This window comes from Protopterus annectens, chromosome 16.part0 (genome assembly GCF_019279795.1).
Source record: "Protopterus annectens isolate FY-2018-M chromosome 16.part0, PAN1.0, whole genome shotgun sequence".
Taxonomy (NCBI): Eukaryota; Metazoa; Chordata; order Ceratodontiformes; family Protopteridae; genus Protopterus; species Protopterus annectens.
In genome coordinates, this window is record NC_056750.1 from 52,223,658 (window position 1) to 52,248,439 (window position 24,782).

The 24,782-nt window shown below is 41.6% G+C and overlaps 1 protein-coding gene across 3 annotated transcripts in view; it reads right to left on the bottom strand.

The window, feature by feature from the left end:
• Positions 1 to 22,779, bottom strand: part of LOC122790854 (Fc receptor-like protein 5) — a 1,199,590-nt gene extending 1,176,811 nt beyond the window's left edge. For all 3 annotated transcript variants that reach the window (XM_044058503.1, XM_044058502.1, XM_044058501.1), the window contains exon 1: positions 22,488 to 22,779. In XM_044058503.1, coding sequence (XP_043914438.1) covers positions 22,488 to 22,674 — 187 coding nt within the window. In that variant the 5' untranslated portion in view covers positions 22,675 to 22,779. The remainder of the gene's footprint in view (positions 1 to 22,487) is intronic.
• Positions 22,780 to 24,782: the final 2,003 nt, after the last annotated feature.

Sequence of the window (24,782 nt, forward strand, 5' to 3'; positions counted from 1 at the left end):
ACCATGGACAGTTTCTTGGTCAGTTGTTGGAGCCATGCTACCTATGCCAGACTAAGCACTGACATGGTGATATCATCACCATTGCTAACATCTTCCTCAAGTGCAAGGTGTATGTCCCTTACCCACACTTCTCATTAAACAGATCATCCCTAGTATCCCTACATTTTATTTATCTGTTTTTTTTTTGCTACAGATGCTTCAGTTATCTGAAAGTACAGTTGTATAAGAACTTATCATAACAATATATGTTTAAACTGCTCACTGTTGCAGTGATGCTGACACATGGTATGTGTCCTGTTAAGGATACCATATGTCTGGCTAGTCTACAAAACCTTAGGCACCTTTCTTTCATGTGGTACATGTTACGCACGACCTATACACAAGACTACATGCTGGTACTTATAGGGCATACTGGTGTGAATATACTCATAGCTTTCCTTCCACCCTAGTAAAAGGACAGCCAAGAGTAAAGGGAATGGAGTGAGGATGGTGTGAGGGTGCATATACTGCAAAAGTGATCTATTTAAACATCAATTTCTTGCACAACTGTTATATGTTCAACACTAGATCATTGTGGCAGTAATGTTAACACATTGGATAATTCCTGGAGCTTTTGGGCAAAAGGGTTGGAGTTTTCAGAGACAGAAAAACATTGAAGGATGTTTTTTGCAAAACCTTTTCTAGTTCTTGAAAAAAATCTGTTTTGTAATGTTTAATAAAGGTGTCAATGTGAAATTAGGTAGCTGTCTCCAAGATAGATTTAAAGTTAGGATCCTTCAAGAAAGCACCACAATAAACAACAGTTCTAGTAGAGAGTTATTTAATGTGAATTTGGAGTGATTTGCCATGGAAGGTAGAACAAAAGGAAATGACAAGAGAAATCCATCTAGATGTGATGCGTTTAGAGATTGGAAGCCATAATTTTTCCCCTTAAAGGAAATAAACAACTGATACAAATATCTAATGTTTTAGCCTAGTCTAAATAGAATCTTAGTTGCTTGTGAACATCCAACAGAAAAATAATTCCTTATCCGTTATTTTAAAAATTTGTAAAAATGCAGGGAGATGGACACTGATTGGCAGACATTTAAATAATCATTTTAAGCATAAGGAAATGGTTTGTTCTTAGCACCAAAAAACAGGGGGGGGGGGGCAAGACATAAGAGCTTATTACTCAGAAGCCTTACTTGCAGATGTTAAAGGTAGTAATACTATGTTTCTTGTAATGCAGAATTTTAAAGATGCAAAAACTTTAGGTTCAAAAGGGGGTGGCAACAGTTTTTGAAAAACACAATTCAGGCCCCAAGGAATAGGAATGGATTTTCTTGGAGACTGATTGCAGGATGCCTTTAGGGATTGGTTTGACCTCATAACATGACAAAAGAGGAAGACATGTTAATAGGCAGGCTGAAATGGTTAGAAAATGCACCTTGAGTGAAGTGCATTCTAGACATGAAGGGAGGAGCTCACACAAATATTTGAAGATGGAAGTTATCCCTGCTTGATAAGGATCCTGTCCTCTGTTACAGCAGCGCACAGAAAATCTCTTCCACTTGGAAATATAACATTTTCCTACTGCAGATTTTCTATCCTTTTGGTTTAATTTCTACATGTCTTTTGGCCTTCCAATACCATGATGGGAATGGACCCCATTTCTAAGTCAGGGTATATTAAAGCTCATGAAATTAGTACTGTTACAGTCTTTGATGTTAGCCAAAAGTGCTCTTCACAGCAAACACAGTGTGCCCAGTAATGAGTCCTTCTGCAAGTCATAAAGAGTTAGAAGTACTGATAGCACATCTAGGTATGACTGTTTATGCTTTTCTATTGGACTTGTTTGTCGTAGCACTATTAGAACCATCTAGGTTTCTTTCTTCCACATTGCTCTTATTTCTGCCTGTAAATCCTGAGATCTCTCAGTTGAATTTCTTCAAGTCTTTTGGGTTTCTAATACCATGATGGGAATGGATCCCATTCCTAAGTCAGGGTATAATTAAAGTTCATGAAATTAGTATTTGATGTTAGCCAGAAGTGCTGCTTGTAGCATCCTGCAATGTGTCCAAAAGTGACTATACAGAGTTACATGTATTGGTAGCATATGTAAGTTTTCTGGATTCTTGTTATTAGATCCATTGCTCCTACATCTATAGAAGCTGTCTGGGTATCTTTCTTTCACATATTTTTATTAATTTATTTTTGTTTATTTTGACATTTGTTAACCAGGACAATTCTGACTGGGCAAATGTCCTTTTTCAGAGGAGGCCTGGGGAGAGAAGTTCCAATCATAAGAAATTAGTATGAAGTACAAAAAAAAAACACATTAAGTTAACAAAAAGCTGAATTTTAGCATCAGATAGCTAGGTAAAACATGAGACATGAAATAGTTCTTAAAAACAAAGTAGGTTGGCGGCAGGACATTCTACTTACATAAATAGACTTCTAGCCTCAGAAAATTAAGTGAAAAAAGTGTAAACATACATGAGGTAAATTACATTGGATAGAGTATTTGAGATAAAAATGTAGAGAATGGTAAATAGGTGAAGGGCGGTAGCGAGAGCAGGAGTTAAAGATGAATAATACATGAGTGGGACTAATAGTAAAAGGGGAGAAAAGCTAAGAAGAAAGAAAAATAAACCCAGCAGGACAGTGTAGAAGGTGGAAATGAGGAGATAGAAGGGGGGGGGTAGTAAGTAGGTAGGTTGTAGAAGGTGGGACAAGAAGTGGTTATTGGCAAAGGTAGGCAGGATTGAGAAATGGATTACTAAAAGAGCTCTCATTTCTACCTACAAATCCTGATATTATATAACTTTGTGTCTCTCTGTATGTAAGACACTGCAATCACTGGGTGTACCAATTTCAGTTATCAATGCTACTTTTATCTTTTTTCATGGACTACTATATCTGCTTTTCTCGCATCCATTTTTTGAATTGTTGGCAATAGGTGATCCCATGTGATATACATTTCATCATTCTCTATAATGCTTTGTGGTTTATGTTTCCAATGCTTCTCGGGTACTTTAATACTGCAGTGTTTGCACAACCCTCATTGCAACAGAACTGCCACATTATTCTGCCTTTCAGTGTACAGGCCTTTTTCTTTGAGTGCATCACACCCAGCAAGAGGATGTTCAACTGTTTTCAAATCTTTCTTACAGAAGCTGCATTTGTTTGCTTTCCCACATGTTCAATAGACTTAGTAAACCAATGTGCACACAGTCCACTGTCCTAGGCTGCCATTATTAACCTTTAATCTTTTTGTTTCAATTCATCTTTCTTTATCCATTTGTGAGTCAAATCCTGATCAACATGAGGTTGTTCCATGAGATCTCTATACTTTCCACTACATTTATGGCTTTTTCACGTTTCTTTCCTTTTTTGTCCTACCTTGTGACCTGTAGCATACCTGCTTCCAGAGTAACGTTTTCAGACTGTCTTTCCAAATCTGAAGAAGAACTTTTAGAATGAGAGGAAAAGGTGGGGAAAGCTTACAGGAATTTATCTTTCAAAGACAGGAGAAAGCATCCATTTTACAGTCTTCTTTCCAAGCTCTGGTGTAAAAAAAAGTCTGATCTGAGTGTTCAGAGAAGAAGCAAAGTGGTCTATCAGGGGAGCTCCCCACTGATTGGCAATCTGAAGGAAGATCTCTCCATTCAATATCCATTTGTGAGGGTTTGCCTTGGATCTGTTCAAGTAGTCTGCCTCTGAATACAGTTTTAAACAGATGTACACAATTTAGAGGAAAAGATTGTGGTGAATAGTAATATCCCAAGCTATTACTGAAGCCTACAAAGGTGGTAAGAGTTTATACCCACTGCAGTTTGTTAATATGACATCACTGTGGTATTATCTGTTAAAATGTGTAAAGTCCATGGAGCCCAAAGGTGATGAAGAGTTAAGATGGCAAAGATGAAGGATTTATTTCTTTGATGTTTATATGCTTTCTTCTTTCCTGTTTGGACAAGAGTCACTATATTTTGAAACCCTTTGAACAAGCCCACAACCCCATCCAGCAAGGTCTGATGCATTTCTTGAGACATTTTGAAGGGGTTGGAGGAATAAGAAAGGGAACTATTGGTTTACTTTTTTTAACATAATTGATCTTTCAGAACATTTTCTTCATTATAGGCAAGACAGGGATCATAAAGGAGAGAGGATGCCAGTGCTGTGTCAAAATTAATTTAAGGTGCTGAAGTTGCCCCATGTGGATACTACCAAAATAAATCATCTGGATTTTGGATGCCACAAACCAAAGGGCTCTTTATTTGCCTAATGCAGTTGTTGTGGGTAGTTTTGTAAGGGAGAAAAAATAGTCTGTAGATGAATTTTTTTCCAAGGGGGGATAAAAGCATAATGTTGGATGCATTCAAGAATATCTCAGAAACTTAAGACACTGAGTGGGTTCCAGGCTGGATTTGTTGAAGTTGAGAGTGAACCCTAGTTTGCTGGTGAACTGTAAATCTTAAAGAATCTTTTATATTTACATGGTCTCAATGAGGATTCACCCAACTAGAGATAGATATGGATCCTTGGAGCCTGCAGGATGGTATGACAGGCTAGACAATTTATGAACTCTCCTGGTGAAGTGGAAAACCCAAAAGCAAAGCAAAAATTGAAAGTGATATCCCAAAGTACAGAATCTCAAATGCTTTATAGAATCTGGATGGGCAGGGATATGCAGATAAGAATCCTTCAAGTCCAAGGTAACCATAAGAGCTTGGAGAATAATCAGAAGGAAGACTTTGAAGAACTAGCATCATGAATTTTGAAACTTTTAAATGTGTGATCAGATTGGCAAAGTTCAGAGCTGGTCTCCAAATCCCTTCTTTTCATAGAACAATAAAAAACTTTAATAGAACCTTTTTCCTGTTGATAGTAAGTGACATGTTCTATTATTTCCAGATGGAAAAGGTTGTTCAGGATTGGGAGTACCAGATGATGTTGATGTTTTGTTGATCTGAAGGGACCTGAGGAATTCCAAAAAGTAGTGGGGGAGAATTCCATTGAAATAAAGTTGTTTCAGGTTTCAACTTTCTGTTACCTAAGAAGTTAACTTGTGAGTACTTCTGCCATTTCACACTGACCTAATTGGAGGAAGGACACTGAGCAAACTCAGATCTGTACTATATAACATTAAGTATCCTGTTTTTTGCTTATTTTTACAAGTTATTTATAGCACTTTTATTGTCTGCTGCATACATTTCTAGCTAGTTTCACTGTGTGTGAGGTATTAACTGGAAATTGGCTACATTTATTAAGCATCTGTTTGGGTGTTTTGTTTGCCACCCTCCCTCCCTCTCTATTGGTATTGTGTTCTTATACTTGGTGGCTTTGCAGTTGCCCACCCCTACTGTAAATTTGATCTGGGACACTTCTCCCAGTCTAGTGTCATTACCTCATTCTACCTAATCCGGGGAGAATATTTGAGAAGGCCAACCCACTTAGTCTCTGCTCCCCCTTTCCCCTTTACAAAAAAAAATTCTAAGCTTGTTTCCTGCCTTTCCTGTAAGTAGTCTAGTCCAGATACAGATTTGCTGTATCCAGGACTTTCTGTAAGCTTCTGAGCCCCCAAGCCTTTCTGTGTTGGAGGGAAGCCTTCTAGCTTAAATTTGTTTCTTAGAACTAGCCAGTTTTCTAGTTTCAGCACTCAAAACTGTTTCTTTGAGCTCAGCACTTGTTCAGAACTCACTGTAAGCACCAAATAAGCTACAAATTACTACAGCACTCAACTTTCCTCAGTTGTTCATAAGTTCATAGGTAGGTACTAGGCTATCTGCCCGAAGGCATTTATAAAGCTAGCCAGAATGTGTTGGCTTTTGCCACCCCCTTAGATTAGTTCCCTGTGGCTCTGTCCAGCAGAGCCACTGAAGTGATCACCAGGGTAAACTTTCTGTTTCCCATCCGCTCATCAAGGTTTCTCTTGAAGAGTGTTAGCGAGGAGCTCTGCCTAATGTAGATTGGAATCTTGTTCCAAAGCATGGGAAGTCTCTGGGACAGGAATCTATCCCTCCAGCACGTCCTATTTATTGTTCTTGTGAGGTTTAGATCCCTAGAGAGTGTGGCTTGAGGGGATATGGTTTTCTTTAGGTGGAGCATGTCCATCAATTCTGGGTTGGACATGACCTTGTATGTCAGGCAGAGATTACCTCTGAGTAGGCGGTATGCAACCGAGTACAGCTGGAGTTTCTTCAGTTGAGCTGCATAGCGCATCTGTTTGAGGCCAGTGATCCTCTTGGTGAGGTACTTCTGTGGTCTTTCCATCTGTTACAGGTGTCTTGTAAGGTACATCTCAAATGGGGCGTTGTACTCTATGATGGGTCTGTTGAGTGATGAGTAGTGGGGCACAATGACTTCTTTTGATCTGGATGTGATTCCTTTTGTGATTAGGTGGGCCACATAGAAGGATTTTCTAACCACTTTGGCAATGTGATTATCAAAGGGGAGATGACAATCTACTTGGGTTCCCAGATCCCTTATTACATCTTTTGCATTTAGGGGACTACCACCTTTGTGGCAGTTTGTGGGTACCTTGGTTTTCCAAAGGGGATGACTATGCACTTTTTGGCATTTAGCTTGAGGACATGATTTTGACACCAGCTATCCATCTCAGTGAGACCCTTTTGGAGGATGTTTGTGTCAGCCAGAAAATCAGTTATAGCCCCTAGTTTGCAGTCGTCTGCAAACTTGGTCAGCCATAGTCCTCCTGTGCTTGCCTGTACCTCTGAGAAGTATATGCCGAACAGGAGGGGTCCTAGGACTGAGCCCTGGGGAATGTCACTTGTAACCGGTTTAGAGTTGGACCTAGCTCCAGCAACTATCACCATGTGGGTTCTGTCCGTGAGCCAGTTAGCAACCTATTTTGTGATATAGGGGTTTATGTTCAGGCTGGTGAGCTTGTCTATAATACCAGAATGGGGAATGGTGTCAAAGGCCTTTGCAAGGTCTAGGTAGGCTGTGTGTACCACCTTTCCCTCATCTACAGCCTTGGTAACTGTCTCAAAGAAGTCCACCAGGTTTAGGAGGCATGATCTGCCATTAACAAAGCTGAACTGGGTAGGGTCCAGGGTTTGGAGGTTCCCAGTGTCTCTGTTAATGAGTTCCATGATGATGCGCTCCATAGCCTTGCAGACCAAGCTAGTCAGGCTTATAGGGTGATAGTTCCTGGGGTCTGTTGTGGCTCCACCTTTGTGGAGTGGAATAACCATTGCTGTGTGCCACTCTATGGGTACGTAACCTGTGGAGAGGCTGAGTTTGAACAATGTGTTTAGGTGAAGGGTTAGTTTGTCTTTGAGCTCGTGTAGGATGCAGCCTGGGACACCATCTGGTCCCATTGATGTTGTGTTTTTGGCTTTGGAGAGTGCTGTTTTAACCTGAGTGTCTGTGATTTCAGGGGTTCTACATTCTTCCGGTATGGTTATGGGCCCTTTTGGGGGTGAGAGGGGGGTGAAGTTTGCACTGAACCTGTCTGCCAGCATGTTGGAAATATCGGTCCGTTCAGTGTATTTTGTGCCATTCTGCACTAACTCCATGCAGATCTGAGCATTGCCACTTAGATTCGTGACATAGCTAAAGAATGCATTATGGTTATCTTTGGAGTCCTTGGCAATTTTTCTTTCAAAGCTCGCCTTGGATGATTTTATGAGGGATCGTACTTTCTTGCTGATACTGATCTGGGAAATCTTCCCTTCTTGGGATTTTACTCTTTTCTGTACTAGTTTCCTCCTTCTATTGTATAGTTTGTTTATGGCAGGAGTCCACCAGTTTTTTTTTCCTTTTCTTGGAGGAGTGAGTCTTGGTTTTGCTTGAGATAGCATGATTCATGCATTCTTGTAGGTGTCCGTAGAATGCATTAGTAAAGGATTTTGCAGCTTGGACAGTGTTATCCTTTAGCAAGGGGGCTTTGAAACTTTCCACCTCGGTCTTAAGTAATGTGAAGTTTGCTTTTGAAAAGTTTTTCACAGTGGTTTCCTTGTCTGGGGGTGGGCGCGGAATGTGGATATCCAAAGTGATCTGTTTATGGTCAGATCTAACCAGTGAGGGGTTGACCTCCGGTGTGGAACATTCGTCACCCATGTTGGTGATGACCAGGTCCAATATGTTGTCACCTCTGGTGGGAGTGTTAACCAGTTGATCCAGGGCATTTGAGTTTATAAATTCTAGGAAATGTTGGGGAAGGGAGTTAGTACTTGAGTAGTTTTCCCAGCTAATGTTTGGGTAATTGAAATCACACAATATTAGGGTGTTTTGTAGGACCTTTATGTTTCCCCGTGTTTCCAGAAATGTAGATGGGGGTCCCGGGACATGGTGGGTGATCTGTAGCAAGTTACAATTTAAATTGCAGTTTTACCCATTGTTAGTTGCACGTGAATGATCTCTGAAGCATCGTGCTGTGCCACTAACCTGGAGGTGTCGGTATCCTTGATGAATATGGATACACCCCCGCCTTTCTCTAGAGAATAACAGTTTGTAGTAATTAATAAATAAGCACCTATTAAGGCATGACTAAGGGTCAGCTCCTGGTGTTTTCTCCTGTCTACCTGATGAATCTGGGCATCTTGGGGCAATGCAGCAATTACCTCATGTACACAGACAACCCTCTCCTCCTACCACCCAACACTACAACCTGTGAGAGATGCACTTATATAGCCAAACTGGAAGCAAAGCTCTCTTCATCCAAGACTGGACTAGACAGTCAAGAGGAGAAGGTAAACACTTACACACACACACTCATCACATAGTCCCTCAAAACCAACACCACCAAAACACACAAATAGAAAAAACAAGACACACACCTACATTCACGGAGGCTCTCAATAAAAATCTGCCCAAGCAAAAGGGACCTCCAAAGCAGAAATGCAAGCAACCTCCAACCCCCAACACAACCCAAATGACTCAGAGCCACAAACTCAGTGTGCCACTCAACCACAGCCCATAAAGCATAATAACGTACCCAGCACTCTAGTCATAGGCGATTCTATAGTCAGGCACACTGATGTTCCACTCACCAGGCCAAACAAGGAGAAACTTACTGTCAGCTGCCTGTCGGGTGCCAGGATCCCCCACATAATGCACGCACTCAAGTCACTCAACAACAAGTACAAATATGACTCTGTCATTGTCCATGTTGGTGTGAATGACCTGAGATGTATCTCCCTGGACTACATGAAAAGAGACATGGAGGAGGTGTCCGATCTTGTAGCCCAGGCAGGTATGACCCTAGCCATGAGTAGCATCCTGCCATCAACCAGAATGATACCTCAGTACAAGGACAAAATGATTGACTTCAACAATTGGCTAAGCTTCTTATGTCATTCTAAGGGGATCCAGTATCTGTCTGCCTGGGACGACATGATCAACAAACCAGATGCTTTGCCAGAGATGGTCTGCACCTGTCGCCCTTGGGATTCTGGATACTGGCTAAGGCTCTTGCTACCCCATATAGTGCCTTTTTTAGGCAAGGTTCAAATGACAAATTCACCACTGTAACAGGTACAAACAAGCAAAATCTGAGGATAATGCTACTCAGTGCTAGAAGTCTAAACCTCAAAATGCACTCATTTGAGGCACTCCTTAAAAAGGAGAACATCGACATCTGTGCAGTGACAGAGACCCGGTTCAATTCTCCAGAGAGTAACCCTGCATTACAAGGCTATAATTCATACCACACCTTTCAGCAACCTAACCTGGACAGAAACACTAAAGGCGGAGGTGTGTCCATATTCATTATGGAAATCCACACCTACAGGCTAGTTGCTCAGCATAATGCATCTGAGATTATCCAAGAGCAACTAACTCTGGGCAAGACCACAATCCAAATTGTAGCTTGCTACAGATCTCCCACCATGCCCCAGGATTCCCACTCCTCGTTTATTGATACACTGGAACATATTAGGGTACAACCTAACACCCTAATAATGGGCGATTTCAACTACCCCACCATTAACTGGGAAAACTACTTATGTATCAACTCTTGTGCTCAACGTTTTCTGGAATACATAAATTCCAGTGCCTTGGATCATCTTATCCACATGACCACTAGGGGCAGCAATATCCTAGACCTGGTCATTACCAACATGGGCAGCTGGTGTTCCACACCAGAGGTGAATTCCTCGTTGGTCAGATCCGACCACAAGCTAATCACCCTAGACATCCACATCATGCCCCCCCCCCCCCATTAAGGAAATCGCCGTAAACAATTTCTCCAAAGCCAACTTCACTCTTCTTAAGACAGAAGTGGCAAACTTCATGACACCCATGCTGACGGACAATAGAGCTATGACTGCTGAATCCTACACAAATGCACTTTATAAGCACTTATACGAGTGCATGGATCGTGCAATCCCTAACAGAACCAAGATACTATCCTCCAAAAAAGGGAAGCCAATCTGATGGTCCCCTGCCATAAACAAACTCTACAACAAAAGAAAGAAACTGTTTCAAAAAAGAGCAAAATCCCATGATTTGAGGAACTCCTTGGTCAGCCTCAGTAAGAAGCTGAGATCCCTCATAAAATCGTCCAAAGCTAGTTATGAAAAAAAAATCGCCACTGATTCTAAAGACAACCACAAAACATTCTATAGCTATGTCAAGAATCTCAATGGCAAAACTCAGATCTGCTCTGAGTTACAGCACAATGGCACTAAATATACAGAACCAACTGATATTGCCAACATCCTGGTAGGTAGGTTAAGTGCTAACTTTACCCCCTCTCATCCCATAAACGGCCCTTCTCTATACCAAAAGAATGCAAAGTTCCTGTAATCATGGCTGCACAGGTAAAAAACACACTCTCCAAAGCCAAGAACACAGCATCCATGTGACCTGATAACATCTCAGGCTGCATTCTACATGAACTACAGAATGAACTGGCACCCCAACTAAGTACCATGTTCAGTCATAGCCTCACCTCAGGCTTTGTGCCCAATGAATGGTGCACAGTGATGGTTATCCCACTCCACAAAGAGGGAGCCACCACAGACCCCAGGAACTACCATCCCATTAGCTTGACGAGCCTGGTCTGCAAGGCTATGGAACGTATCATCATAGAACTTATAAACAATGACATTGGTAATCTCCAAACTCTGGACCCCACCTAGTTTGAGTTTGTAAAAGGCAGATCATATCTCCTAAACCTGATAGACATCTTTGAAGCGGTCACCAAAGCCATAGATGAGGGTAAGGTGGTTCACACAGCTTATCTAGAACTTGCCAAGGCTTTTGACACCATCCCCCACTCTGGAATTATAGATAAACTCACTAAACTAGGTATAAATCCCTATGTTATAAGATGGGTTGCCAACTAGGTCACTGGCAGAACCCACACTGTGAAAGTAGCAGACTCCAAATTCAACCTCAGACCAGTGACAAGTGGAGTACCACAGGGTTCAGTCTTGGGTCTTCTCTTGTTTGGTATCTACTTCTCTGAAGGACAGGCTAACACAGAAAGTCTTTGGCTAAGTTCGCAGATGGCTGCAAACTAGGAGCCATAATCAAAACTCATAACGATGTGGACATCCTACAAAGGGCCTCAATGAGGCAGATACCTGGTGTCAAAGCCATGGCTTCAAGCTCAATGCCAAAAAGTGCATTGTCTTCCCTTTTGGTAAAAACTCTGTACCCATGAACTTCCACATAGGTGGTAGTCTACCGAAAGTGTGATAAGAGACCTTGGGACATAGGTGGACAGTAGTCTCTCCTTTGATAATCATCTTACCACAGTAGTTAGGAAATCCTTCTACATGCCACACCTCATCACAAAAGATTTTTCTTCCTAGAAAAAAGAGGTCATTGTTCCCCTCTACTCATCACTTATTAGACCCATTAGAGAGCACAACACCCCTTTTGGTATGTACCTCACAAGACATCTACAACAACTGGAAAGGATGCAGAAATAATTCAATTCTCCAGAGAGTAACCCTGCATTACAAGGCTATAATTCATACCACACCTTTCAGCAACCTAACCTGGACAGAAACACTAAAGGCGGAGGTGTGTCCATATTCATTATGGAAATCCACACCTACAGGCTAGTTGCTCAGCATAATGCATCTGAGATTATCCAAGAGCAACTAACTCTGGGCAAGACCACAATCCAAATTGTAGCTTGCTACAGATCTCCCACCATGCCCCAGGATTCCCACTCCTCGTTTATTGATACACTGGAACATATTAGGGTACAACCTAACACCCTAATAATGGGCGATTTCAACTACCCCACCATTAACTGGGAAAACTACTTATGTATCAACTCTTGTGCTCAACGTTTTCTGGAATACATAAATTCCAGTGCCTTGGATCATCTTATCCACATGACCACTAGGGGCAGCAATATCCTAGACCTGGTCATTACCAACATGGGCAGCTGGTGTTCCACACCAGAGGTGAATTCCTCGTTGGTCAGATCCGACCACAAGCTAATCACCCTAGACATCCACATCATGCCCCCCCCCCATTAAGGAAACCACCGTAAACAATTTCTCCAAAGCCAACTTCACTCTTCTTAAGACAGAAGTGGCAAACTTCATGACACCCATGCTGACGGACAATAGAGCTATGACTGCTGAATCCTACACAAATGCACTTTATAAGCACTTATACGAGTGCATGGATCGTGCAATCCCTAACAGAACCAAGATACTATCCTCCAAAAAAGGGAAGCCAATCTGATGGTCCCCTGCCATAAACAAACTCTACAACAAAAGAAAGAAACTGTTTCAAAAAAGAGCAAAATCCCATGATTTGAGGAACTCCTTGGTCAGCCTCAGTAAGAAGCTGAGATCCCTCATAAAATCTTCCAAAGCTAGTTACGAAAACAAAATCGCCACTGATTCTAAAGACAACCACAAAACATTCTATAGCTATGTCAAGAATCTCAATGGCAAAACTCAGATCTGCTCTGAGTTACAGCACAATGGCACTAAATATACAGAACCAACTGATATTGCCAACATCCTGGTAGGTAGGTTAAGTGCTAACTTTACCCCCTCTCATCCCATAAACGGCCCTTCTCTATACCAAAAGAATGCAAAGTTCCTGTAATCATGGCTGCACAGGTAAAAAACACACTCTCCAAAGCCAAGAACACAGCATCCATGTGACCTGATAACATCTCAGGCTGCATTCTACATGAACTACAGAATGAACTGGCACCCCAACTAAGTACCATGTTCAGTCATAGCCTCACCTCAGGCTTTGTGCCCAATGAATGGTGCACAGTGATGGTTATCCCACTCCACAAAGAGGGAGCCACCACAGACCCCAGGAACTACCATCCCATTAGCTTGACGAGCCTGGTCTGCAAGGCTATGGAACGTATCATCATAGAACTTATAAACAATGACATTGGTAATCTCCAAACTCTGGACCCCACCTAGTTTGAGTTTGTAAAAGGCAGATCATATCTCCTAAACCTGATAGACATCTTTGAAGCGGTCACCAAAGCCATAGATGAGGGTAAGGTGGTTCACACAGCTTATCTAGAACTTGCCAAGGCTTTTGACACCATCCCCCACTCTGGAATTATAGATAAACTCACTAAACTAGGTATAAATCCCTATGTTATAAGATGGGTTGCCAACTAGGTCACTGGCAGAACCCACACTGTGAAAGTAGCAGACTCCAAATTCAACCTCAGACCAGTGACAAGTGGAGTACCACAGGGTTCAGTCCTGGGTCTTCTCTTGTTTGGTATCTACTTCTCTGAAGTACAGGCTAACACAGATGGTCTTTGGCTAACGAAGTTCGCAGATGGCTGCAAACTAGGAGCCATAATCAAAACTCATAACGATGTGGACATCCTACAAAAGGGCCTCAATGAGGCAGATACCTGGTGTCAAAGCCATGGCTTCAAGCTCAATGACAAAAAGTGCATTGTCTTCCCTTTTGGTAAAAACTCTGTACCCATGAACTTCCACATAGGTGGTAGTCTACCGAAAGTGTGATAAGAGACCTTGGGACATAGGTGGACAGTAGTCTCTCCTTTGATAATCATCTTACCACAGTAGTTAGGAAATCCTTCTACATGCCACACCTCATCACAAAAGATTTTTCTTCCTAGAAAAAAGAGGTCATTGTTCCCCTCTACTCATCACTTATTAGACCCATTAGAGAGCACAACACCCCTTTTGGTATGTACCTCACAAGACATCTACAACAACTGGAAAGGATGCAGAAATATCTCACAAAGCGGATTACCGGACTCAAACAGATGCCCTATGCAGACTGTCTCAAAAAACTCCAGCTTTACTCCATTGCATATCACCTACTCAGAGGCAATCTCTGCCTAAAATACAAAGCTATGTCAAACCCAGAGCTGTTGGACATGCTCCACTTAAAGAAATCCCAATTCCTCCAAGCTACATGCTCTAGGGACTTAAACCTTGTCACCACAATAAACAGAACATGCTGGAGGGATAGACTCCTGTCCCAGAGACTTCCCATACTCTGAAACAAACTACCTATCTATATCAAACAAAGCTCCTCATTAGCACTCTTCAAGAAAAATCTTGATGATTGGATGGGAGATAGGAAATTCATCCCAGGGATCACTTCTGTGGCTCTGCTAAACAGGGTTGGCACAGGAAAATAATTTTCTTGGGTGGCGAAAGTCAGGGTACCTTTTGGATAGGCTTATATAGACCATAGGGCCAACAGCCTAGTACCTACCTATGAATCTATAAGTATGTAAGTATGTGTTATGATTTCTAAAAAAACAAGAGTTGGAAGTTATTGTTGTCCAAAGGGCAAGGCAATGAGAAGGTCTGCCCAAGATGTTGGAAGTATGAAGACTGTGGTGGTAGAAAAGAAGTGAAAGATAGTCAGAAGTTGAACCTTCATCTAAGAATTTATATATATATATATATATATATATATATATATATATATATATATATATATATAAAATGCACTGCATTTGAATTGTTTTTACAGGCTGTTTTAGCTACTTTTCTGTATATATATATATATATATATATATATATATATATATATATATATATATATAAATATATATCTATATATATATATCTATATATATATATATATATATATATATATATATATATATACCTTTCCTGTAACTAGTGTAGCCCAGATTCAGATTTGCTGTATCCAGGACTGTATGTAAGTTTCTGAGCCCCCCCAAGCCTTCTGTGTTGGAAGGAAGCCTTCTAGCTTATTAGTGGGAGTGGTAAGCACAATGTAACCTATCTACCACATAAGGAGTGGTTCTGGCCCAGAAATTGTAGTTACTGGCCGTTTGGGCAGTTTTTCCATCTCTCTCAACTTTCTGATTTAAAAGCCCGCATTTGCACTTGTTTCTGTCCTGTAACTCATCTAGTGCAGATACAGATTCTTAGTTTTAGCCCTTGAATTTGCTTATTCGTGATCAGCACTTATTCAGAACTTGTAAACACTAAATAACCTACTAATTAATACAGCACTCAACCTTCCTCATTACCTAGAGGAAAACAGTTTTGGTACTTACTTTCCTCACTTGCTTAGAGAAAAACAGCTCTTGTACTCACTTTCCTCACTTATCTACAGGAAAATAGTTTTTTATTCAGGCATGTCCAAGAGTCAGCTCCCAGTGTTTTCTCCTGTCTATCTGATGAATCTGAGCATCGTGGGGCAATGTAGAAATTGCCTCATGTACACAGACAACCCTCTCCTCCTACCACCCAACACTACAACCTGTGAGAGATGCACTTATCTAGCCAAACTGGAGGTAAGTTCTCTCCAATCAAGACTGAACTTGACAGTCAAGAGGAGAAGGTAAACACTTGCACCACACCACACTCATCACATAGTCTCACTAAATCTACACCACCAAAATCCACACATAGAAACACAAAACATTTGCGGAAGCTCTCAATAATAATCTGCTCAAGTAACAGAGACCTCCAAAGCAGAAATGCAAGCATCATCCATCCCCCAACACAATCCAAATGGCACATAGCCCACAGACTCAGTGTAGCATCAACCACAGCTAATAAGGCAAAACAACGTACCAAACACATTAGTCATAAGTGACTCTATAGGCCAGCACACTGATGTCCCACTCACCAGGCTAAACAAGGAGAAGGTTACTGTCAGCTGCCTGTCGGGTGCCAGGATCCACCACATAACCCACGCTGTCAGGTCACTCCACAACAAGTACAAATATGACTCTGTCATTGTCCATGTTGGTGTGAACGACCTGAGATGTACCTCCCTGGACTACATGAAAAGAGACATGGAAGAGTTTTCCGATCTTGTAGCCCAGACAGGTATGACCCTAGCCCTGAGTAGCATTCTGCCATCACCCAGCATGATGCCGCAGTACAAGGACAAAATAATTGACTTCAACAATTGGCTAAGCTTCTGGTGCCATTCTAAAAGGATCCAGTATCTGGCTGCCTGGGATGACATAGTTGACAGACCATGATGCTTTGCCAGTGATGACATGCACCTGTCACCCCTGGGATTCCGGATACTGGCTAAGGTTCTTGCCACCCCTATAGTGCCTTTTTTAGGTAAGGTTCAAATGACAAATTCACCACCTTAACAGGAACAGGCAAGCAAAAACTGAGGGTGATGCTACTCAATGCTAGAAGTCTAAATCTCAAAATGCACTCACTCGAGGCACACCTTAAAATAGAGAACATTGATATCTGTGCAGTGACTGAGACCTGGATCAAAGCTCCAGAGACCACCCCTGCGCTACCAGGCTATAACTCATACCACACTTTTCAGCCATGTAACCTGGACCGGAACACTAAAGGCGGAGGTGTGTCCATATTCATTAAAGATATCCACACCTCCAGGATAGCTGCTCAGCATAATGCAGCTGAGGTTATCCAAGTGCAACTAACTCTGGGCAAAACTGCAATCCAAACTGTAGCTTGCTACAGATTCTCCACCATGCCCCAGGATTCCCACTCCTCTTTTCTTGATGTACTGGAAAATATTAGGGTTCCACCAAACACCCTAATAATGGGCGATTTCAACTACCCCACTATTAACTTGGAAAACTCCTCATGTACCAACTCCTTCTCTCAATGCTTTCTGAAATTCATAAACTCCAATTCCCTGGATCAACTTATCCACACCCCCACCAGGGGCAACAATATCCTAGATCTAGTCATTACCAACATGAGTGACTGGTGTTCCACACCCGAAGTCAATGCCTCATTGGTCCGATCCGACCATAAGCTAATTACCCTAGATATCCACATCCTGCCCCACCTCCCATTAAGGAAACCATGGTAAATAATTTCTCCAAAGCCAACTTCATGCTTCTTAAGACAGACATGGTGAACTTCATGACACCCATGCAGATGGACAATACAGTTATGACTACTGAATCCTACACAATTGCACTTTATAAGCACTTACATGAGTGCATGGATCATGCTATCCCAAACAGAACCAAGATGCTATCCTCCAAAAAAAGGAACCCAATCTGGTGGTCCCCTGCCATAAGCAAACTGTACAACAGAAGGAAGAAACTGTTACAAAAGAGAGTAAAATCCCTTGAGTGGAGGAGCTCCCTGGTCAGCCTCAGTAAGAAGCTGTGATCCCTGAAAAAATCCTCTAAAGCTAGTCATGAAAACAAAATCGCCACTGATTCTAAAGACAACCACAAAGCATTCTATAGCTATGTCAAGAATCTCAATGGCAACACTCAGATCTGCTCTGAGTTACAGCACAATGGCACTAAATATACAGACCCAACTTTTATTGCCAACATCCTGGCAGATATGTTCAGTGCTAACTTTACCCGCCTCTCACCCCATAAAGAGCCCATCTCTATACCGGAAGAATGCAAATTTACTGTAATCACGGCTGCACAGGTAAAAAACACACTCTCCAAAGCCAAGAACACAGCATCCATGGGACCAGACAACATCCCAGGCTGTGTTCTGCATGAACTACAGAACAAACTGTCATCCCACCTAAGTACCATGTTCAGTCATAGCCTCACCTCAGGCTTTGTGCCTGCTGAATGGTGCACAGTGACGGTTATCCCACTCCACAAGGGGGAGCCACCACGGACCTCGGGAACTACCGCCCCATTAGCCTGATGAGTCTGGTCTGCAAGGCCATGGAATGTATCATTATGGAACTTATAAACAAAGACACTGGTAATCTCCAAACTCTGGACCCCACCCAGTTCGGGTTTGTAAAAGGCAGATCATGTATCCTAAACCTAACAGACTTCTTTGAAGCAGTCACCAAAGCTGTAGACAAGGGTAAGATGGTTCACACAGCCTATCTAGATCTTGCAAAGGCTTTTGACACCATCCCCCACTCTATAATTATAGATAAATTCACTAAACTAGGTATAAATCCCTATGTCACAAGATGGGTTGCCAACTAGCTCACTGACAGAACCCACACTGTGAAAGTAGCAGACTCCAAATCTGACTTCAGACCAGTGACAAATGGAGTACCACAGGGTTCAGTCCTGGGTCCTCTCCTGTTTGGTATCTACTTCTCTGAAGGACAGGCTAACACAGAAGGTCTTTGGCTAATGAAGTTCGCAGATGACTGCAAACTAGGAGCCATAATCGAAACTCCTAACGGTGAGACATCCTACAAAAGGGCCTCACTGAGAAAGATGCCTGGTGTCAAAGCCATGGCCTCAAGCTCAATGCCAAAAAGTGCATTGTCATCCCCTTTGGTAAAAACAGTGGCACAGGAAAATAATTTTCTTGGGTGGCAAAAGCCAGGGTACCTTTTTGGCTGGGCTTGTATAGGCCCCAGGGCCGATAGCCTAGTACCTACCTATGAACCTATGAACACACACACACACACACATATATATATATATATATATATATATATATATATATATATATATATATATATATATATATGTGTGTGTGTGTGTGTGTGTGTGTGTGTGTGTGTTATGTATCTGTAAATATTTGTTTACCTGGGTAATGCACTGATTAATAGTGACCAATTTCAGGCTCAGCGCATGCTTTTCTTTGCTCTAGGAAACAAAGGGACTTGGGGATCATTTCAGGGCTTATCCATTTTTAACACATATTTAAAAGTTTCAAAGTTTCTTTAGACCCTTTAACATCTGACTTATGCTTATTCCACAATTTTTTCTTGGAGGATTTTTTAGCTTTTTGCTGAGTTGTTTTTTGGCTTTTGTGGAAAAAAAGGGATCTGATTTCAACAGGTAGCTCCTCGAACTTTGGAATAGATGGAAGAAAAAGCTGCTTGAGCCCCTGCATTACTTTTTCTCTTTTTCTATAATTTCTTGAATATCAAAGCAGAAAAGAACCAAAAAAAAAACAGCTTCAGTTCTTTGTTCTGATTGGCTGTCAGACAGTTCAGATAGGATGTGTTTTTCCATCTTATGTTTAAAACCTGTAATGTGTGTGACTAAAATACCACTCAATGGAGATCGTTAGGGACATTTCTGAGGTGTCAACTTTAGATTAGTGCTACTCTTTTGTTTCTGGTGAGATGGGAGAAAGGATCATTGATTTCTAGCTGTGCTCAGCTGTGTTGCAAACAGCACTTTCTCCACTAACAGACGGATCACTCTTCTAGTCATCAATAAACATTATAAGAATGTGGGTGGCCACGGTGGTGCAGCAGTTAGCATTGCCACCTCACAGCAAGAGGTTCTCCGGTTCTATCCTTGGCTTGGGTGCCTTCTGTGCAGAGTCTGCATGTCCTCCCTGTGGTCGCGTGGGTTTCTTCCAGGTGCACCTGTTTCCTCCCACATCCCAAAGACATGCTGTAGGCGGATCGGGCACTCTAAATTGGCCCTAGGCATGTGTGTGCCTTCTGTGGAAGGTTGGGTGCTGGGCTGGTAACTCAACACCGTAAAACTCTACTGCCAATGATGAGCAGACAGATGATCAGCCTTGGCGACCCCTAACCAGGAAAAGCCGAAAGAAGAAGAAGAAGAAAAAGACAGCACCTAGAATGCACTTTCCAGCTGCCTCTAGACAGCTTGTTTGAAATTGACATTCTGAGACAATGTAGCAATTACTTCATCTTAACTGACAGCTACCTACTACTGAAACAAACTGAAAAGTGTGTGACAGATACAGTTGTTTAATGTTACTGGAGGCAAAGCTCCCACACAAAGTCACAACCAATAAAACACCACACTAAACCAATCACACACTACTCAGACCAAACACACATACCTATATATGCTGATCCTCTTAAAAATAAACTAACTAAATCACAAAGGCCTCCAAAATGTAGCATAACAAATACCCTCAGAAACCTGCACAGGCTCACAAACACACAGCACAGGGAGCACCAACCATGAAACACACACCAAAAAGTATGATCCAGTTCAAAAGGGCATAAGGCAAACCTACAACCAGTCAAATATCAAAGTTGTAGGTGACTATACTGAGACACAGGGCTGCAGCACTCACCAGGGTGTGCAAGGGTCATGTCATGGTCAGTTTTCTATCAGGTGCCACAATTTGCCACATCACCTATGCACTCACGTTCTTCTACCACAAATACACGTGACACAATCACAGTGCAGGTGGCTGCAAATGACTTGAGACTTACCTCCCTGGACTATATGAAGGAGACATGATGGAGCTTTTAGAATATGCATCTGAAGTATGAACCAAGCCTTGAATAACATTCTATCATCACAAGGACTGATGCCACAATATCAAAAAAACAAAAGATTGTTGATTTCAACAACTGACTTACTTTATGGTGTCATTCTAAGGGAATATAGTATATCTCTCCAAAGATGTTTGTATTACTTGCTAAATTCCTGTTCACTCCCACACTTCCTTTTTAGGCATCACCAGTGTTTTAAAGCTTAAATGGTAACAAAACAGAATCCAAATATAACATAATGGAATTGACTCTCAATGTAATAAGCCTTAACAAAAAATAATCCACTCTCTACAAGTGCTCCTTACCCTTAAGAATATCAATACATCCATCATCACAAATACCTTGTCAAAGACAAATGAACACACTGCATCAGTGCAGACTTTCAATGCCTACCACGAGTTCACCACTTTAGATGAAGGCACTAAAGATGGTGGCGTCTCCATATTCTTAAAAATAAAATTGCCTTCTGACTCATTAGAACTAATAATGACCTGGAACTCCTGCATGTTCAACTTACTGTTACAAAAATCACTTATTATATCATAGATATAGTAGTATAGTAGTCGCTAAGCATTAAGCCAAATACCATTCTCCTGACAGTCTTTTAATACCCTTCCATTAACTTATACATTCTCTGCCATGTTCCCAGAAATCTGTGGACTTGATCAATACAAATTCTCTGCACCAGTAAGTCCACATACCAACCTGGGGCAATAAAACCCTAGATTTAGCCCTTGCCAGTATGTGCAATTTTTCTCTCCACCAACTACATCTTCTTCCCACATCAAATCAGAGGATATATCAGTCACGTTTACTCTAAGATTGAAGATGGAATCATTTCCTAATACCTCAGTATTCAGAGATTATGCCAACGCTAATCAAAAAATGAGAGATGACCTCCCTAAATTAAACTCTCTCTCTTCCATTGTAACAGCCCTCACTGGTTGCGTAGAATCTTTGACTTCCAAATTCTGTGCAAATGTAAATAGCTGCATAGATGCACCTGTCTCCCTCTGAAGTAAATATAATGCAATATTAAAAAATAAACCCCTGTGGTGGAAACCTAATAAAAATGCTATACAATAGAAAAAACTCATTGTACACAAAAATAAATATAATTGTCATAATGACAAAACACTCTCTCTAAACTTAACAAGAAATTCCGGACCCTAATCAAAACAACCAAAGTCAGAAATGAGGTAAAATAGCCACCGTGGCGAAGCAGAACAACAAAGCCTTCTTTAATTATGCTAGAAATGTCAGAAATAATGCACAGCACTGCACAGAGCTAATAATAGAGGATGCCACTCACTCAATCCTAGAGGACATAGCAGACAAATCTGGTTCAAAATTCATCATCTTTGCCTCCCTATATTCCCATATCACATATCTGCATTTTTACCCTTTCTACACCCACATCTCCCTAGAGAAAGTCATCAGGTTGTAATGCAAGGCCAAGAACACTTCTTCTGTAGGACGGATAACATACCGGGCTGCCTACTGGCCAGTCTGAAGAATGACTTGTCAGACCCTCTATGGAGATTACTCAATATCAGCTTCAAACAGGCTTTGTGCTGGATGAATAGTGGACAACAACAGTCATCTCCTTTCACAAAGTTCACCTTTGATGCAGTTTTCCTGTTTGCTTTACAAAGTCTTTATGGGAAGCTGAAGTGTTTACATAACACTGAAAATGTAACATTTAACCAAAATTTAAGAAAAATGCAATGTACCATAGAAACAAAACACATTAAACATATTTTAATCACTTCAGCAGACTGTTTTCTACAATTAATGAAAATAAAACAATACGTCTTCCTATAGATATAGAGACAGATAATACATAAAACTAATATTTAGCACACTCATGAAAAGTAATGCTTACATACCAGTTACTGCTAACGAAACAGCTCTGCTAGGCAGAGACTCGATTTCTCTATCTGATTCTCGTTTCCACACTCTGCAGGTATAAGATACCAAAGTACTGCCTGTACTGCTACCACTAACAACGATGTCATGGGATCGTGATGTCTGTTTTCCTTGTATTTCAGACTGTCCCTTGTAGAACGAATACATCTTATCTTCATAATAGTAGTATGATGTGTAGCACCATAATGTCACTGTTTCATCTCTTACGTACACATTATACGAAGGAGAAACAGAGATAGTCGGAGTAACAGGTCTGTCTGAAATAAATTACAAAGGCAAAAAGCTTACATTTCTCCAACAATTTTAAATTGTGCTGTAACCTTAATCTATTAAAAGCTTTAATAACCTACTCACTTCAATATGCATCCTCATGGCAACTGGTTGGATTTATGATTGAATGAATAGAACTACTCATTGCCACAACCAGATCTGCCTTACGGAGGAGCAAAGTCCAATGCAGCATCCATGTGGGGGACAGTCCCCACACTCACCTTTACTTATACATTTATATGTATATATATATATATATATATATATATATATATATATATATATATATACCAACAGCAAGCTCCAATGCAACATCCATGTGAAGGACCAACCCCACACTCACCTTTACTTATATATAGCAACAGCAAGCTCTAATGCACCACCCATGTGTGGGACAGGCCCCCACACTCACCTTTACTTATATATATATATATATATATATATATATATATATATATATATATATATATATATACCAACAACAGGATCCAGTGCAGCACCCATGTGGGGGACAGACCCCGCACTCACCTTTACTTATATATACCAACAGCAAGCTCCAGTGCAGCACTCATGTAGGGGGATAGACCCCACACTCACCTTTACTTATATATACCAACAGCAAGCCCCAATGTAGCACTCATGTAGGGGGACAGACCCCCACACTCACCTTTACTTATATATACCAACAGCAAGCTCCAGTGTAGCACTCATGTAGGGGGATAGACACCACACTCATCTTTACTTATATATACCAACAGCAAGCCCCAGTGTAGCACTCATGTAGGGGGACAGAGCTCCACACTCACCTTTACTTATATATACCAACAGCAAGCTCCAGTGTAGCACTCATGTAGGGGGATAGACCCCACACTCACCTTTACTTATATATAGCAACAGCAAGCCCCAGTGTAGCACTCATGTAGGGGGATAGACCCCACACTCACCTTTACTTATATATAGCAACAGCAAGCTCCAGTGTAGCACTCATGTAGGGGGATAGACCTCACACTCACCTTTACTTATATATAGCAATAGCAAGCTCCAGTGCAGCACTCATGTAGGGGGATAGACCCCACACTCACCTTTACTTATATATAGCAACAGCAAGCTCCAGTGTAGCACTCATGTAGGGGGATAGACCCCACACTCACCTTTACTTATATATACCACCAGCAAGCTCCAGTGTAGCACTCATGTAGGGGGATAGACCCCAAACTCACCTTTACTTATATATAGCAACAGCAAGCTCCAGTGTAGCACTCATGTAGGGGGATAGACCCCACACTCACCTTTACTTATATATACCAACAGCAAGCTCCAGTGTAGCACTCATGTAGGGGGATAGACCCCACACTCACCTTTACTTATATATACCAACAGCAAGCTCCAGTGTAGCACTCATGTAGGGGGATAGACCCCAAACTCACCTTTACTTATATATAGCAACAGCAAGCTCCAGTGCAGCACTCATGTAGGGGGATAGACCCCACACTCACCTTTACTTATATATAGCAACAGCAAGCTCCAGTGTAGCACTCATGTAGGGGGATAGACCCCACATTCACCTTTACTTATATATATACCAACAGCAAGCTCCAGTGTAGCACTCATGTAGAGGGATAGACCCCACACTCACCTTTACTTATATATAGCAACAGCAAGCTCCAGTGTAGCACTCATATAGGGGGATAGACCCCACACTCACCTTTGCTTATATATACCAACAGCAAGCTCCAGTGTAGCACTCATTTAGGGGGGTAGACCCCACATTCAACTTTACTTCTATATAGCAACATCAAGCCACAGTGTAGGACTAATGTAGGGGGATAGACCCCACACTCACCTTTACTTATATATACCAACAGCAAGCCCCAGTGTAGCACTCATGTAGGGGGACCGACCCCCACACTCACCCTTACTTATATATACCAACAGCAAGCTCCAGTGTAGCACTCATGTAGGGGGATAGACCCCACACTCACCTT